We start from the raw sequence: 19,783 nt of genomic DNA, 5'->3' as shown, positions 1-19,783 counted from the left end.
TCCCATGAGGACTGTCCCTCTTACATGTGGTGTTACTCACCATGTTATTGATTACGGTCTGAGGACTCTTTTTCATGAAAGCTTTTTTAGGCTCAGAAACTCACTTGTGCCCATGCTTGCTCCCTTTGCTCATAATTATAAACAGCTGCTCTTTATATTTGCCAATGCTCGCTCCCCCTCCTTTGTTAAATGTAGCAGAAGTGCCATTTTATTGAACAATTTAAAGATGGTCTTTTTTTTTTTTTTAAAGCGCTCCATTTCGAGCTTTCACCTTTACAATAGCTGCTGCGCGCCTTAAGTCTTGCGCAGATCACAGCATTCACACTTTGGAAAACATACAAGCACATCAATTAACTGACGCCATTACCTATGGATTATCCCCACTCAGGTGTTTGTGCAAGTTTTTAATTTACTGTGTTGAGTGGTTGCGAGGTACCCTTGGTAATCAAATTTCCCATCTCATTTATTTTGATTAAATATTTCCTACATCACTGCTCATTTAAAACAAACTACAGTTGCACACAAATCTCCATGTAGATAAACATCATTCTGTTCAAATCTAATTAGGAATGGATTTCCCGCAGCAGGAACATGGCAGTTGACTAACACCAGTCGCAGGAGCCCGACACTAGGGTATGGCCACATTCTGAGAAGTTAACCTGGTCAATGACTTTTAATAGATTTTTTTTTGCCCACTGTAAACGGCACACACTATCCTTCGATTTTACTCCGATTTATGGCTGCAGCGTTTGTATGACACTCACCCCATAGTGGCTCAGAGGAAGGACCGAATGAGGTTAATTCCACCAGATGCTGAGCACTCTTGAGATCCTTGCTGGTGCATTGCATGTACATGCTCTGGCGGCCCGCGTTTGTTTCCGGGTGAAGGCAAGCAGCCTCAGCACAGAGCATAATCTGTGGGCGGAAGAGGGATTTCAGCATATGAGGCACAGTCCAGGTTCCTGTGACAGAGGCATGAGGCAGCAGGAAGACACTTTCTACATTGGAAAACTTGTGTTTGCCCCTAAGGAAGTTGTGAAGTAGGAATCGAAGCTGGGGGGTAAAAAGGAGGTAGCAGAGATGTCAGACAGACAGAAAAACTGGACGGAGCCAAGGGCATTTGCTACTTTGTTAGATCTAGCTAGCACCCAGTTGCAAAAACTCGTTAGTTGGTCCAAAGGAGCAGGAAGAAACAGGTATTCGCTGTGCTGTGGTTTAGAAAAAAGAGAGGGGAATCTCTCTACTACAGAGCAATCCGGAGACAGCAGTCTCCAGGGGTGGACTAGTCAGGAAATCAACTGCTAATCCAAGGAAGATTAGCCATATTTCAGCTGGTAAAACAGCCGGTGTGACAGCCACCATGTCAACTCTGTCACTTAATTCTTTCTTCAGAATAATGAAGCAGTCGAAGGATCATAAGTAACTGGCGGAGGTGGCCTTAGCCAGTCAGAGGTGCTGGGGTGGGTATCTCAGAGTAGCACTGTGGGAGAAGAAGACGTATCCCTACATTTAGCAAATTGATTCTGGCCGCTCTCCACAGTAGGGGGTCCCTCCAATCCGTAGCCTGAATTCTTCTCCAAGAGGCACAACAGCACATGAGGTTCAGAGAAATGTTACAGAGGTGAAAAAGGTGGAAGATGAAAGGCAGCAGACTTAGATGGACAGGAAGAGGGGCTTGCACAATTCCTTGGAAAATATTTTACTGAATCTCACATCAGACATAAAGAAAAAGTTTGAGATTTCAGATATAAATCAGTAAGAGATCCAGGGGAAATGCTGTGTATTACAAAAGAAATGTGATTATCTTGTTATGTTATGTTATGTTATACAGGGGTTTTATATAGCGTGCAGCTACTCAAAAGAGTGTCCCGACGCTTTGAATTGCACACTAATCTCATAACACAACAGGGAAAGTAAGTAAAAACAGAGAAAAAAGGAAACCTAATAGGGCCCAAAACTAAGAGGTGAAAAGCCAGGTTTTAAGCCCCTTCCTAAAGGCCAACAGGTTAGGAGTGCTACGCAGGGACACAGGCAGTTTGTTCCACAACTGAGGCGCTAGTAATTTAAAAGAGCGGCCACCGATGCGAGCTCTCTTCACGCGGGGCACCACAGCAAGAGACAAGGCTTCAGACCTAAGCGACCTGGCAGGAAGGTAAAAGGACAGCCTTTTCTGAAGATATTTTGCTCCGGAGGCGTGCAAGGCTTTGTGTGCCAGGGTGAGAGTCTTAAAAATTATCCGCTTCCGGACAGGAAGCCAGTGCAAAGCCTCCAGGAGGCCCGAGGCTCTAGCACGGCGAGATAGTCCAAAGATGGCACGTGCTGCCGAATTCTGCACAACCTGTAAACGTTGGAGCAGGTATTCTGGCAGGCCGAGATAGAGGACGTTGGAATAGTCAATTCTCGAGCCTATAATCGCCTGCACCGTGATCTTCCTGTGTTCCTCCGATAGCAGGGGAAGGAACTTGCGAAGCATCCGGAGTAGGCCAAAGCAGGTGCCAGTGAGACCGATTACCTGCGAGCGTAGTGTGAGGCCATTATCGATCTTAATCCCAAGGTTTTTAGCCACCTGGGACGAACTTGCTGGTGGAAACATGTTCTCAGGCCACCACACTTTCCAGTCCGGGTCCGAACTGCACCCAAAAAAGAGGACCTCGGATTTATCCGAGTTGCACTTGAGGCTGTTATGATGGAACCACTGAAACACAGCCTCAAGGCAACCCTGGATCCTACCTCCATCGAAGTCCGCACCCCTCTCACAGGTGAAGAGGAGCTGGGTGTCATCGGCGTAGGAAACGATCTGGGCCCCGAAGGACTCCACCAGTGCCGCCAGAGGGGTCATGAAGATGTTGAATAGAGTTGGGCTCAGAACAGAGCCCTGAGGAACTCCGACACCCAATGGCGACATCTCGGCGGAGCAAGCAGAAGCACAGACCGTTTGTCGACGGCCTGCCAGGAAAGATCGAAACCACTGGAGCATCTTCCATAATGAACGTCCACTCTGGAAAAGAACCTGGAGAAGATGAGTCTCACTCTGCATTCAAACACCCAAGTGACAGACCAGCTAAACCTGCAGCTGCAGAATAAAGCGTTTATGCCTACAAAGGCTGGGGAACCATTCTAGGCTTAACAGCCTGAGGCTGCTGAGCCTTCCGGAAGAGGCAGAGCAATTTGAAAGATCAAGGCTTAAGTTTAACAGTCTTCTAAGGGAGGTATCCTGCATGACAGGCCGGATATTGTTTTAGATATGGAAATCCAAAGCGCCCATAGAGAGCCCTTTAAATGAATCTTAAACTGAAAGACACCCATTACCCCCTCCAAATCCCCCCTTAGAGCCCCAAGAAGGTTATTGTGAACTTCCATACCTATGCTGTAAAGGAGATGATTCCAACTCGTGCATTAGAGGAGAAAGCGCTGATTTGATTTACGAAGACTATACAAATCATGTGAGATCAGATATAGGTAAAACAGCAGCGAAATGGTACTTGTGGATTAAATTACTACGTAATTATGCCCAGGTATCAGCTATAATATTAGCAAATATTAAAGGGGAGGCAGCATCAGTGGCTATCCACAGGGAGTACAGTCCTTTACAACAGGAGCACAAACTTTTTTTTAAATATTTGAAACTGTGTATGAAGATTTAGGCAGGGACAGTTTGGGTGGAAAAGCATTGAAACTACAACTGATGGGTAGTCCCGAAAAGGACACCTTTAAGCAGACACCTGCTTCGTCAAAAAAGAAGTGGGACAATAACAAAAAACAAAAAGTTAAAGAAAACAGATATCAATCCAGAGGTAGATCTCCTCTACAGGAGCCTTCCAAAAGGAGGTATAACCTTAGGAATAGTGACAATATTAGGAAACTTGACAGGTATCAGGGTACTGAGACACGTTCCTCTCGTTCCTTTCAGGGTTCAACGAAAAACTCTTGAGAGGAAAGGACGGCCAGACAGACAAGAAGAGTGTACAAAGTCCAGGGACAAGCAGCACGCTCAAGAATATACTTCTAAAAAAGAAGATGAACCAAAACAAAAAAAACACAGTTCAAAAAGAAGGTTGCATGTCAAAAGATCAGATATTCCCAGAATTCTGAGGGCTCGACTGCTGAACAGGGAATGAGCTCTGACGATGCTAGGCAGTGTGGCAGAAGTAACAATAGCTCACCAGAACCTGACGGGATTTCTGGTGACAGCGGACTTGAATGATTACATCACAGTGGAAACACCTGATACTAGGGTCTCACATAAATTGTATGAAAGAACACTCCAAATGGCAGTATTCAATAAAGCAAAAAGCGAAGGAGGTCAGGGAGATCTTACATCAACTTGAATACCAAGGGGTGATTGAAACTTGAACCTCTCAAATGAATAACCCTATGTTTCCTGTATCAAAATTGGACAATTTATATAATTTAGTTTTAGATTACAGACATTTAAACACTTGCATTAACACATTTGCAGTAGAAAATGCACACAGTTCTGCATTAATGAATAACATTGTACGGGAAAAATACAAAACCACACTTGAGATCTGAAATGTATTTTTCTGCCAGAATAGAACGCCTGCAGAGCAGATATTTAACTGCATTCTCCGCAATGGGCTCCCAGCGACTATTTTGTAGACTCCTCCAGGGGTATAATAACAGCGTGGGGTTGTTTTCAGCCAGAGTAACTAAATTACTTCAAAATGTGGATAGAAAGGCATTGTCCTAAGTAGATGACATTTAATCAACAGATTAATGACCTGGAGTAACCCTTGATCAGAGTGAATACCATCATTTTGGGATTTGCCTCTGAAAGTTACAAACTCAACATAAAAAAAAGAAAAAGAAAATTATATATATATATATATATATATATATATATATATATATATATATATATATATATATATATATATATATATATTGCCCACCTTAATGTCCTTTTTCTAGGATATGTGCTTTCAAGTGAAGGAAAAAGCCTAGCAGCTAACTTTTTTGAAAAATGTTCCCTGCTCCAACCGCCAAAATCATTAAAAAATGTACAATCAATCCTGGGATTCCTGAATTTTGGCAGAACATACATTTTGGATTCCACAGAAAGAGTAAAACCTTTTTATGATTTAATAAAACCTGAGTTTGTTAGTCAGTGGATACAGGAACACACAGATACTCTTCGTTCTTTACAAGCGGACATGATCGTTTCTAAACACTTACAGACACACGTAAGCGTATGCAACCTGGTTATCACTTTAGTTGCAGGTCAATCAGGGTACACCTACCTAACATATAATGAAAGTGAGACAGTACCAATAGCACACAAATCAAATTTGTACACAAATGCTGAGATACGCTTTGCATCAACAGAAAAATTATGCCAGCACTACAGACTGCTGTAGTGAGAGAAAGGGAATGCCAGAACTCGAATTCAAATCACAGCAGCTTGTTTATTCAGCTGATGTGTGCCCTCTTTGAATGACTTAAAGAAGGTATTTCTTCAAATATTTCACTTTTTTTGAATATTTCAATACATATTTACATTTTGTGACACTTCAGAGGATAAAACGTTTCTTTTCACTGAGAAAACAAAAAGTACAATGTTTCAAAACATTACAGACTTTTAAACAAAGCAAATAAAGCATTCAAGTATATTTACAATTCAAATCACAGTTAGCTCTAAATCATGTACACCTAGACTGGTTTTTTTTAACAAATCATTTTTCAACCAATCGACATTTTGGGCAACCTGACTTTGATTATGTCACCCTATGTTTATGTGTCAACCCCTAACATGTGGGTTCCGTCAACTTTTATACAGCCTTGTAGCCAACTTTTATACAGCCTTGTAGCCGACGCGTTTCCAAACCCTTCTTTTTTCTGTGGGGTTCTTCTTCAGGGCTAAGCTGTGCCTATGGTGTAAAAATGAGGGACATTTCAGTATCTCCTATTCTCTACTGTTAACCATCTTTGTTACAAAGGGAAAACCTCAAAGATTTTTACCTTTTGTTGTTGGGGGCTGTGTTATTCAAGCACGGAGCATCATGTTATCCATATCTTTCATTACCTAAGTGGGGTTAAAGGATTCAGTGGGTTTGTAGGTTACCATAGGTTTGGAAACGCGTCGGCTACAAGGCTGTATAAAAGTTGGCTACAAGGCTGTATAAAAGTTGACGGAACCCAAATGTTAGGGGTTGACACATAAACATAGGGTGACATAATCAAAGTCAGGTTGCCCAAAATGTCGATTGGTTGAAAAATGATTTGTTAAAAAAAACCAGTCTAGGTGTACATGATTTAGAGCTAACTGTGATTTGAATTGTAAATATACTTGAATGCTTTATTTGCTTTGTTTAAAAGTCTGTAATGTTTTGAAACATTGTACTTTTTGTTTTCTCAGTGAAAAGAAACGTTTTATCCTCTGAAGTGTCACAAAATGTAAATATGTATTGAAATATTCAAAAAAAGTGAAATATTTGAAGAAATACCTTCTTTAAGTCATTCAAAGAGGGCACACATCAGCTGAATAAACAAGCTGCTGTGATTTGAATTCGAGTTCTGGCATTCCCTTTCTTGATATAACGTATGTTGTCCAGCCAGGACCCGTAGGACAAAACCCCCCATTGATTAAACGTAGAGAGAGCAGGCAAAGCCTGCGTGGGTTTTTGGCTTTCAAAAAAAGCCATAACTAATTTCTAATAACTGGCTCAGCGGGTTACACATCATAACCCGTTGGAACATGTCAGAGGAGGAAACACTTTCCTTTTCTGAGGCACATATCAAAAATTTAATTTCGGGACCATCTCCATTCTCGTCTATTAAACTCAGTACAAATGCACAACAACAGAATGAGAGCGATAAACTACTAAGACTACATAAGAAGCATACCCGCACGGAACTGCACGGACATTTCTTGTTTGAACACCTCAAGGCAGGTACCATCCCTTGGGGCCTTCAAGTAAAAAACGTACCGGTGGTGTTTACGGAGGACCCATTATATAAAAAAGGCTTTAGCTATATAGCAACAAAGTGTAGTAGAGACCTTATGGTCCATACCGTTGAAACAGCTAAGAGAATTTGTCAAAAGGAACAGGAAGAGATAGAGGCACTCATTAAAGCAATAGAGGACAAACATACAGTAGAAGAGTCTAAAGCTTTGCTAGAAAAAATTGATAAGGAAATTGCCACATTCAGGGACAACACGATCAACTTTAGGTCCAACAAGTTTGATAAGGACGTTAAGGCTTTCAAAACTGAGTCTGTTTACCCGTACTTGAAAGACGACTACTATACCCAAATAGAATCCAGAAGAGCCTTATCGCAGTACCAAGGGAGGTCTAAAAACCGATTTGTTACCTTTTCAGAGAGTTCATCGTCAGAATCAGCTAACGACTCAGATCCAAGGGAGGGTCCCTCAAAAAGAACTCCTTTTTTAGAGAAGGGCGAAGGCAGAGGCAGGGCCAGGTTCAAACCTCAAACCCAACCATGGGAAATGAGAACACGCAGAACTCAGTACAAAACATAAACCCGACCTCCATAGTGAACATATCTAATAAAGAACTAACCGTACATGAAAAATCTGTCCTTGAATTAGGACTTAAATTTGTCCCAACAACTACAACTGATTTGACCTACTTGAAAATAGAAGCACTAGAGTTTTGTCGAAAATTAAGACTCAGGGCATTCTTCCACAACAAAGAAGACACAAGAGTACCAGAACCCTCTAACTTGTCCAACAAATCTACATTTGTTCCGCCCACTTATACCATTCCCAAAGAAATATTAGCTTTTGAACAGACCGTTCTATCCTCCATCACGCAGCTAAACAAACAAAAAGTTTTTTTGAAAAGAAATATCAGTAGAGATCAACAAAAGGCTTTGAACGACTTACGCTCTGATGACTCCATAGTGTTAAAACCCGCTGACAAGGGGGGCACACTGGTGGTCTGGTCCAGAGATAAATACATATCTGAAGCTAACAGTCAAATTAAGAACACTGACTGGTATAGAGAAGTTAAAGAAGATCCGACTTCACAAATACAAACCGAGATACTGACGAAACTTACTGAAGGTTATGACAAGGGGATACTGGGACCGAAAGAGTTCCAATACCTTAACAAAAAGAGTCCACGAATTCCAGTTATTTATTTTCTACCGAAAATACATAAGAGCATAACTGCACCACCCGGTAGACCCATAGTCTCTGGGTGTGATTCACTATTAGAACCACTTGCCAAGTATGTGGATGTTTTCATAAAACCCTTTCTGTCCGAAGTTAAATCACATCTCAAAGACACCACGGACTTCATAAATAAGGTAGAAGGAGTTCCATTTGATGACACGCAAGAATTGTTGGTATCCTTTGATGTCACATCTCTATACACCCAGATCCCTCAAGAGGAAGGACTGGAAGCAATGGAGTTTTACTTAGACACACGACCACGACCACAAAGAGTCCCCACAGATTTCATCATTGACTTAGCCAGAATAGCTTTGAAAAGAAATTATTTTCGGTTCATGGACACGTTCTACGTGCAGGTGAAGGGGACCGCCATGGGGTGTCCTTACGCCCCCGAAATGGCGGTTCTCTTCATGTCCCTGTATGAGGAACGCTTCATTTACCAAAATAACCCATTCCTACAAAACATAACAACATGGTATCGTTACATTGATGATATCTGGTGTCAATGGAAAGGTTCTGAAGAAATGCTGACCGAATTTCACCAATGGTTGAATACCAGACACCCAGACATCAAGTTCACGATCACACATAGTAGAACATCTCTCACCTTCTTAGACGTAGTGGTTTTCCCTTACCAAAATCAATTGTCAACTACCTTACATCGCAAAAATACAGACAAAAACACAATATTGCATTTTGCAAGCCATCATCCCAAAAGTCTAAAAACAAACCTGCCATATGGCCAAATGTTGAGAATCCGACGTAACTGTTCAAGGAAGGAAGACTTTTTAACTCACTCTCAAATTCTCAGTGATCAACTCGAACATAGAGGTTACCCACGGAAATTGTTAAAACATTCAGCCACACGGGCATGGCATACGCCGCGTGAAGAATTACTGAGAAAAAAAGACAGTAAACCCCTTGACAGACCAGTGTGCGTCACGACATTCGGACCATACACAAATAAATTTAAGTCCATCATTCTAAAGAACTGGCACTTGATAACGAATTCAGAAGTCCCAATTGAAAAGCCACTGTTTGCCCTAAAGAAAAACAGAAGCATCTCCCAATACATCGTGAGAGCTGACCTAGGGGTCAGCCAGGCCAAAACTGACCTACGCACATTGTGGAAATTACCACCTATATCAGGCCACCACAAATGTGGCACATGTGCCTCCTGCCCCAGTACAATCGAAGGGGAGGAATTCCAATTTAATACTACAAAATGGACACATAAGGGATTCTCAAACTGCAAAACACACAACGTAATATATGCCATTACCTGCCCATGTCCCAAGTTGTATATTGGGAAAACCACCCAAAAAGTGAACCAACGAATGGCCCAACATAGGTCCAGAATCAGACACAAAGTGCTGTCCGCACCCATGGTGCAGCACTTCGTGGACCACCAACATGCTGAGACCGACTTCAAATGGACGGTGCTACAAGCCATGAAAGCCCCCTCGAGGGGAGGGAACATTGATACCATGCTACTCAAAAAAGAAGCATATTTAATCCTTAGGTTTAATTGCGTGATGGATGGACTGAATGAATTATCTGAATTGCAAAGATCAAGTTATTGAGTCCTCTGTTTACCCACCCTTAGCACCAAAAATTGCATCCATGGATTTGTAATTAATTGTGCCATTCACTTACTCACCACTTGCAGCCCAAAATATAGTAACACTTTAAAGCAAACGCCAGAAAAGCGGCATGAAGGGGAAGACTACTATTCCCACAATGCCTAGCACCATTTATTAACAGGAAACAGAGCTCCGCTTCGTGTTGGAAATCGGAGCTTTCCTAGCAGCGGTACGAGTGAGCGTCACGCGGCCCCCCGGAGGCTCTAAACGCCGCTTCGAACAGACGGAGGTAAGAGAACCATGTGTGTACCACCGCAAACGCGGTCTCCGCCAGCGTAACTAAAACAAATGAAACCGAAGGAGAAAGTATGCCGAATAACGGGCATTTCAAACTCTGTTCACAGAACAGCTGATTGAGTCCACAACAACGTTTGAGACCTGCACAATCACACAGTAATACCGGGGTCCGCCTGAGGCGTCTGAAATCAAGTAAGCTCCATTGCACATTAGCGCCTTTCAAAATGTAACACTCGCTGCAGAAATTAGGTGGTAAATTCGATTTCTACTTCATATCTAAACAGAATCCCAACACAGCGGAACCATTATTAGATTTTCACAAACGGTCCTTTCACCTCTACGAGGGATCAGGAACATAAGAAGTAAGTGATAGGATGGCAAATAAAACAGAGAATACATGTCGATGAGTGTGATAAATTTGGTAACCTACAAACCCACTGAATCCTTTAACCCCACTTAGGTAATGAAAGATATGGATAACATGATGCTCCGTGCTTGAATAACACAGCCCCCAACAACAAAAGGTAAAAATCTTTGAGGTTTTCCCTTTGTAACAAAGATGGTTAACAGTAGAGAATAGGAGATACTGAAATGTCCCTCATTTTTACACCATAGGCACAGCTTAGCCCTGAAGAAGAACCCCACAGAAAAAAGAAGGGTTTGGAAACGCGTCGGCTACAAGGCTGTATAAAAGTTGGCTACAAGGCTGTATAAAAGTTGACGGAACCCAAATGTTAGGGGTTGACACATAAACATAGGGTGACATAATCAAAGTCAGGTTGCCCAAAATGTCGATTGGTTGAAAAATGATTTGTTAAAAAAAACCAGTCTAGGTGTACATGATTTAGAGCTAACTGTGATTTGAATTGTAAATATACTTGAATGCTTTATTTGCTTTGTTTAAAAGTCTGTAATGTTTTGAAACATTGTACTTTTTGTTTTCTCAGTGAAAAGAAACGTTTTATCCTCTGAAGTGTCACAAAATGTAAATATGTATTGAAATATTCAAAAAAAGTGAAATATTTGAAGAAATACCTTCTTTAAGTCATTCAAAGAGGGCACACATCAGCTGAATAAACAAGCTGCTGTGATTTGAATTCGAGTTCTGGCATTCCCTTTCTTGATATAACGTATGTTGTCCAGCCAGGACCCGTAGGACAAAACCCCCCATTGATTAAACGTAGTGAGAGAAAGAGCACTGGCTCAAGGGAAGAGTATAACTGTCGTTAACCCAGTTCCAGCCCGAGAAGCTGTGACATCGGCAAACATTCCCAATGCTAAAGCCTCACATCCAAGATGGATACAATGGGTTAATTCTCTCACTGCAACAGATGTAGAATACAGGTACGACCCACATCTAAAAACACAAGCAATTCTACAATACAAACAAGAATATCCTCTACCAAATGAAATAATGCTTCTAGATCAGTACGAATATATAATTTACACTGATGGTTCTGCTCAACCAGCCATAGGGAGTGAACAGCAATACAGAGGCGCCTGTGCCATCGTTAAAGGGTGCATGCAGGATGGAAAGTTCATCAGAATTGTACAAAAACCCAGTCTCCAGGAGACTGTACGGTACCGCTGGCAGAATTAAAACATTTTAGTCAAGGATTAACAGTCAGTGAGGAAATCTTGCATCAGTTCTAAAGAATACAATGTGTCTTTATTACCTGTATTATTAGGATTACGCCTTGTTCTCCACTGTGGAACAAACACAGTAATGTTTCGGTGGCCTTGTTTCCAGAAATACTCAACAGCAAGGGCAATTCCTCGACATGAAAAATATTGTTTGAGACCGTGGCTATTAAAAACAATAAAAAAAATATATACAAACGATTAGCAACCCTTTACAGTTACAGATATTACACAACAAGTTACTGGTTGGATGGCATGTTGTTGGTGACATTACTGTGATGAGTATTACCTTCCCCTTTATCACCAGATTGGTAAAGTTTGACCCCATGCACATCCCATTCTTAGACCCCCCTACAGTAAATCTGCTAAACTACCCAGAGTTTGGATCCAATTTCCAGCTCCTTAAAGAACAAGAACCAAGGATAGGAGAAGAAAAAAAAAAGTTATATCCTTCAAGTGTCAGAATTCCACATACCATTGTGTGCAACTCATACAGGATTTGGCACTTACATAAAATACCTGCAATGCAATAAAGTGGCTTACAATACAAAGTTCCTTTTGATAGACATGCCCCAACTTGTGACTTCTGTGTTAGGTCGAGCCTAGGCAGCATGCATGTACGGTCTCTCAACATGCTGCATCTCCTCTGTGGGCTATTGACGCACCCATCGTTTTCCATTCAATATTTTGGGTGTCTTTTCTGAAATTCGGGCTTTTCATTGGTGCATTGGTGTATTTAAGGGCCTGTGTGTGCTTGGTTCTCTCCCATGGTGACTGTCCCTTTTACATGTACTCTTCCCCTCCTGTATATATGTGTTCGTTTTGGAGCACTATTTGTTCCTTCTTCTCATTTTCTTTTGTTTACACGGAGGAGTGGGAAGGCTCCCTCTGCCTTTCCATTTCATGTGCAAAAGTGAACAGGCCTGTAAATCTTGTTACGCGCCCACCCAGTGATTGCGTTACGTCTTGCACTGTAATGTTTTCACTTTTATGTTTCCCTTAGGTCTTTATTATTGATGTAGCAGCAGTTATTTCCACAAACAGGAAACTGTCATTTAGGGGTCACCATTTTCAAAAATGGGGTATCCCAATTAGTCGAGGACCTGGGTAATGTGCGATAGAAGAAACAGTGGTCCTAAACCTCAGTTGAAAAATTTGCTAAGTCAATACTTAGTTATTCAATCCAAACATTACTTAGAGCATAGAGTACATCAGCAGCTCAATGTAGTAAATACTATATTAAATAAAAAAACAACGAACAGCAACAGACTTAATTATTACCAAGCAATTTTAATTCATTGCTTATCTAATATGTTCATTCTCATTGTTCAGCATATGAGAACCAATTCAAAATTGTCAATAGATCACAATAATGTACAATTGGTGAATATGCCCCAAGGGGGAACGTGCATATATAGAGGTGGTCAGGCATGATATAAGTGTTGATAGAGAAGCAAAAGAAAGAATCAGAAAATGGTGACAATATTTATTAAATAAAATTATGAGAGAAATATGGGATGGGTTTGAAATCACCGTCCGGCCCTAGTATAATGTGTATATGGATTTTTAACAAATAATCGGACATATATTCCAAATTAAGAACGTCAATGTTAGGGATCAATCCAGGTCCGGGTGGAGTCAAAGAATGGGCGTCGACGTTTCGACTAGTCTAATGGCCCGACGGGTAGATTACACCTCGGCCGTGCGAGACTTCATCAGGACATTGGGGAAGGGCAATATCACCAAGGCTTGGTAATCTTGAAGTTCCTACAATAGTTAAGGACATGATAAGTCTGTTGCACCAACGTGGATAAATATAAATACTCCCATAGAGGGGGGAAAGCTTACCCGAGTGGGAAGTAGAATGAAATTTCAACCATGTGTGGACTCTCTCACACAGGGAAGGTGTGTAATATCACCTAAAGGACAAACATGCCAATAATTAAAACCTGAACTCTCTAGGAAACCTCCTCAAATAACAGCTACTCATATGATAAAAAGGAGTTTTACATACCTAATGGTATCAGAATGGACTCGGAGAGTAATTTAGTCTATCTTCCAAAAACTTGCACACATCACAGACTCCTGTGTAATCGTGGCTTCAATTATGTGCAGATAGGAAACGGTGTGATTGACACCAATATGCCTAAAAGAATGGTATATATTACACACTATACGTATGGTGTTTCAAACACTTTTCATTATCAAACAGTAGGGAAGCTCTAATGGGTACCTTAAACAGGAACAGATTGCTCGTATCCACGTGAGTAAAAGGCCATCAAATAGCTTTGTCAGGTCGTCTCGGGTAAAAGGGTACAATCTACAAATAGATTAAACCCTCATATGTGCCAATTTGTGCACCCGATACCATGACAAAAGACAACTTCGCGCAGCCTCTCATACCTTCTACACGAAGGATTCCGTCTCCATTCAACTACAAGCGTTTGCGTGTGGACGCTAGTAAACGCGGAAGCGACCCAAATACAATTTGGGCGCGTCATCATGGAGCTAGAAAGAGGGCTCAGTGCTCCACCGTGACACTCAATTAGAACGTCCCCGTTTGCAAGTGCGTAAACTTAACCGAGGATTCTCTAGTGTCCAACATTTAAAATAAATAAATAAATAAATAAATTAAAAACACCCAGGCTATGTTTTGGGTCCAAAATTCTTTGCACCAAAATGGTTTTAAAGATTCAATCATGATCGGCAAAGACGGAGGCCGAATTCAAACCAACATACCAACGTGTATCCAAATCCAAACCGCAACACGTACTGAGGTGTGCCACTGCATGAAGTCTCTGCCATGTCTCCCAAACATAACTCTTAAAAGGGATTGGAATGGTCGGGGGTACTCATATCCTTTATTCTACATCACTCCTGCTCATATATATTCCTATTCTGTCATTGCCCGACATTTATTGGCAGATATTGGGTAGAGTGTGCCTGCAATAGGTCAACGAATGGAAAGCTCTTAACCACATCGATGCTAGTGTTATTTTCCTCCTGTGCTGGGTTATTGAGATTCCCATTGTTCATGACGAGCTCAGCTCGTCATGAGTGTATGGAGGTGTACATCATGACGAGCTGAGCTCATCATGAGCGTCCAAGGAGTTAATAAACTTATTGAGGACATGGATATAGTTGCACGGCAATTCCGATGCTGGTTCGATAAACAATTAACATAATATAAAACATTTAGACAAACTGACATATATGAACATACATTATAATGCAACAACTTTGCTGAACAACACACATTATAGATCAAAAAATACAAAATATTGTATATAGATTTCAGAGGATGCCTGTTCCAGAGAAGAATTTCGTAGTAGTCAGATTAACATAATAAAAATCAAAAAAAATCAATGCAATCCACATACAGTATGCTAATCACAGGTTTAATAATGACACCCTTCTTCTGATCTCTTCTTGTTCGTTAAGCCCCCTTAGTACTGTGTTCAAGGAATATATCCATCTACATTCCCTACGACTTAAGGTGCTTCCCAAATCCCCCCCCTCGTATCCATATTACATAAGCAATGAATTAAAATTGCTTGGTAATAATTAAGCCTGTTGCTGTTTGTTGCTTTTTGATTTAATATAGTATTTACTACATTGAGCTGCTGATGTACTCTATGCTCTAAGTAATGTTTGGATTGAATAACTAAGTACAGACTTAGAACATTTTTCAACTGAGGTTTAGGACCACTGTTTCTTCTATCACCATTTAGAGTTCAGGCGTCTTTGTCCACAACCCGTGTGGCGTTTTGATGTTAATCGCTCCAGGTTAATTGATGTGGAAATCTAGATGTGATTGAGGGACCTTAGACATCATGGCATGCTCAATAAATCAACAATGCTGTGGCGTGAAGGGAAATCCCTTTATCAACTACTGTTTACTGAGAGTTTTCCAGCTCTTATCACCACAACTGCGACTGGATTGCCACAGAGTGAAGCAACAACAATCCTGTAAGAAGCCAGAAGCCCTACCATCAGACCACACCAGAGTCGTCATCCATCACACAGTGTAGTGAAGACAGGACCCTGCTTGCACACATTGCTATGTTAGCATAAGCTTATTATTAGTTTAAACTCCATTTTGCAGCTTTTGCACACAACACTACATATAACAGTTGTTGTAAGTTAAAACTGCTTTATTTTCCTAGCCTGAGAATGGCTCGTTTTAACATCCCTAGACTTACATCGCAACCTTAGTCTGTACACTGCATGCAGAAGCCTTCAAGTTCACCATAACAATGTATGCGGTTATTCAGGTTGATCGGCCCATGCTCTAGACACAACACAAACACAGCTGCAGCTAACTGAAATGCTAGTGTCTTTAATATTGCACTGCATGCATGAGATTTGGGCACTTCGAGAAAAACCTTTTCCAGTGACAAAGAACGCTGCTAATCCTGTGATGGGATTCACTGCTGCTGATCTTGGAGGTATGGGGTTCCCCATTCAAGCCTAAGAGACCTATTAATATAAAACCTAGTTCCTAGCAGGAGAGGGGGGTTCACAAGGCGAGATAGGACCGGTTTCCACTGTCATTATAATATGATTTCTCCCTTTGTGTTTTATGGAATTGTAACAATGCTGATCAGATTATTTTTAATCATATGACTGCTTATGTTAGTAAAAATACTGCATCTTAGAGCACGTCGTTAAATTTTTCAGTGTCTAATTACTCATGTTGTGGACTGGTATGAGAATAAAAACAAAAGAGTGTTCTTGATTGCCACCAATCCTGAGAGTACCCCAAGTCGCATGTTTTGGGTAGTCTAATCATTGGTAGCTTCTCTGTAGGACGGAGAGCTAATGAGACACTGATGCTAGTCGGATAGGGGTTCTGGGTACTAAGGGGAGTTTTTTGGTACCCCACAATTGACTGAGGTCCTGGCTTCCTATGCATAGTTCTGTGCATGAGCAGAATCCCTGCAACAACAGAACAAACTTTTCCTCTTAGCCCCGGGCTACCCTGCTGCAGCGCACTTCTGCTCAAGCCCCCACCTCAATAAGAACCCGGGAGAAACAGGCCTCCAATCTTAAGAGAAAAGACTTATTTGTCCAACTTCTCCTTCCTTCTATCATGACCCTGCCCAACTCGACCAAAGCCAGTAAGTGGCAGGATTGGAATGGGATTTGTTGGTTAAAGATTCTGTAAAGGCCAGGAATTATATTGAAATACAATATCATTTAAAGGTAGTCTTCAATAATTTTAAACATCTATATTTGTTCACCTTATCAGTCAGGAACAGTGCCTTAAAGGGACCGGTACTCACAGCTACTAAGTACTGACACTTCTACATTTTCTCCTCTTGAGACCTGGAACTTCTCTGTGCAAAGGAGGAGAATACCTGTACTTACAGGAATAACAGGGCAGGCTTGGATATGTGCAACAGGGTAGATATGGCTCTTCTACAGAAGACAAATGTATTGTGGTAGAATGCATATCTGCAGCACTTTTAACTCTGCTGTTGTTGACCTGATCAATCATTTGGGGAAGCTAATTTACATTAACTGAAGGGAGCTGAAATGCCCAGAGTCCGCTCAGATTGGCTGCAGGGCCAAACTGTCCTGAAACAGTCATTCAGTTTACAGCTATTCTAGTGGTCAGTAGCGGAGGGGATTGTTTGGATGTCCTAGCGAGTTGAAAGCACCATGTGAAATATTAAACGCAATGCAGGTGACAAATTGGAATCCTAGAGAGGCAGATTTTACTTTTCATCCTTCCCATGTTGGGAAAGTAAAACCGGAGTAGGAGTGCCTGTTATTAAAGCATTTGAGTGCAGAATGTAAACCTATATACAGACAAAAATGCAGTTAAAACCCCTTTATATAATCCATATCTGGAATGCAATGCATGTTTACAACTTAAATATTCAGTTCCATCATACATCCCATAAGTGTGCTTTTCCAGATGTTGTTTTTCAGTAATTTTGTTTAAGCAGTATTGAAATCTTGTGTAATCTAAAGCAAGTCACGTGTAGGTGTCTGGGAAGGTCAGGCTGCGAGTGATTGTTCATGACTGGGTACAATTAGGAGCCCTGGAGTGCAGTATGCAGGGAGTGCAAGTTTCTCACATAGCAGGCCAGTGGGTGATACTAAATATTCAATCCTTGGCCTCTCAGCAGACAGCAATGGTCACTTATGTGCAGGGCTGTTGCATTTATGCCACACCGCATCAGCTCAGCTCCACCTAAGCACTAGCACGGCACCCCCACCTAAACATAGCTCAGCATCATTGAGCACCACCTCATCATCACTCAGTACCACCAGGCATCATTAACCACCACCTCAAATTATCCTCGGAGTATGGCATCTATCCATTCTCCCCTAGTGTCAGTCTGCCGCTCGCATTATCATTTAATAACTATTTCCCAAATTCCCTCCATTATTTATGGCTCACCCACTATAACAAAAAAAAATTCTAACGAACTAGGATTATAACATGCAAAAAGACGTAAAAATATGCAAAACATTTTAAATGATAAATCATTTTTTTTAAATAAAATCGTTCAGTTGTACACAATGTCTTCTAGATGATCTATAAACTTACAAAAATACCTATGAACACCTTTATTATAACTTAAACAAGCAGCAACCAATAGCACTAGGTTTCAAAGACGAGACCTATTGTTTATGTTGAGCCTATCACACAGCACCAGTTGCCTGGTTTGAAAAAGCATATTTGTACCTTGCAAAGAACTTACATGGACCTATAAATCACCCAATTCAATTCAATTCATAAAGCTTTATTCGGAGCATAAAAAAAACATGTCCATAAAACCACATACAATTACAAATACAAAACATTTCATGAGTTAAAAAGAAAACACATAATACATTTGTTATCCAGAGAGGGATGGAATAAATAGTTAAAATGATTAAAAACACATACTTTTCCTGGCACCAATTGCCTTAAGCAGGAAAGTAGCCGTAAAGAAGCAAATGTCCGGATGGTGCAGATTAAAAAGCAGTTTCATAGAGGCAGTAATTGTTCTTACTCCAAATCTTTTCAACATGGGCTTTAAGAAGATTTTCCGTAATTCACTATACAATTGGCATGATAAAAGAAAGTGCGTAGTGCTCTGCTCCGCATTATTATCACAAGCATAGGGTCCAGTAGGGCGCATTTTTACATTGGGGCACGCGACCAGATAGTGTACTGTTCCCATCCTCATTCTGGTCAGTACAAACTGGTGTGAGACTCTGGTCACCTGTGTCAAATATGGATGAAATCCAGTAAAATCATTCATGCTATTGTACAGCTTACAAGTAGATAGTTTTGATTCCTCCAAAGCACGCCTCTCTATGCAATAATTCAAAAAAGTAATTTTCAAATTTGACTTGGAGATATCAGAGGCACAGTATCGATCATTGGTCACATTAAACCCAAAAACCTTTTGAAAACAAATCGATAATATATTTGATCCAAGGGATCTTTAGGTGCTGGTCCAAAGAGAGGCAATCCTCGATAATGGCTCTATTCAACGAGGTGCCATCATTCAGCCAAACGGAGCGCCACAGTAATAAGGGTCTTAACATGATCATATCATTCAGGAATTGAGTACCTGTTTCCTTATGAACCAAGTTGTTGGAGGTAGATTTGGGTAAGCACAGGAGCCTTTTCAGGAAATTATTCTCCTCCACCTGTAGACTCCCGGCTGGTGACACCCCCCAAACTCCGGCCCCATAGAGGGCCGCAGAGAGACATCTAGATTGAAATTTTTTTAGCATGTCCTTAATGCGTCTATTCCCCAGCTTCTTGGCAAATACAAAAACCCCATTAGCACTCCTAATCATCTTTGTTTTAACAGCTTTATGTACGGTATCCCAGCTACCATTTTTGGAAAAAGTGATCCCCAAATAGCAGAAGTTATCAACTTTTTTAACCGGTTCACCTTCTATAGAATAATGGGAATTAACTTTCGTTTTAGCTCGTCCGGGCCCGCACTCCATCACATAAGTTTTCGACCTATTAATCACCAGTTTCCTACTCTTGATGAACTGCACAAACCTGTCCATCAAGCGTTGGAGACCCAGAGGGGTCCTGGACAGCAGCAAAGCATCATCCGCATAGAGTAACACAGGGATGTTA

The 19,783-nt window shown here is 41.1% G+C and overlaps 1 protein-coding gene across 2 annotated transcripts in view; it reads right to left on the bottom strand.

The window, feature by feature from the left end:
- Nucleotides 1-19,783, bottom strand: part of N4BP1 (NEDD4 binding protein 1) — a 281,533-nt gene that overhangs the window by 158,703 nt on the left and 103,047 nt on the right. For both annotated transcript variants that reach the window (XM_086945445.1, XM_086945446.1), the window contains exon 3: nucleotides 11,715-11,845. In XM_086945445.1, coding sequence (XP_086801571.1) covers nucleotides 11,715-11,845 — 131 coding nt within the window. The remainder of the gene's footprint in view (nucleotides 1-11,714; nucleotides 11,846-19,783) is intronic.

The sequence above is a fragment of the Lissotriton vulgaris genome, chromosome 12 (genome assembly GCF_964263255.1).
Source record: "Lissotriton vulgaris chromosome 12, aLisVul1.2, whole genome shotgun sequence".
Classification (NCBI taxonomy): Eukaryota; Metazoa; Chordata; class Amphibia; order Caudata; family Salamandridae; genus Lissotriton; species Lissotriton vulgaris.
The sequence above is the reverse complement of the archived record's forward strand: the minus strand, read 5'-3'. Positions and strand labels throughout refer to the sequence as shown.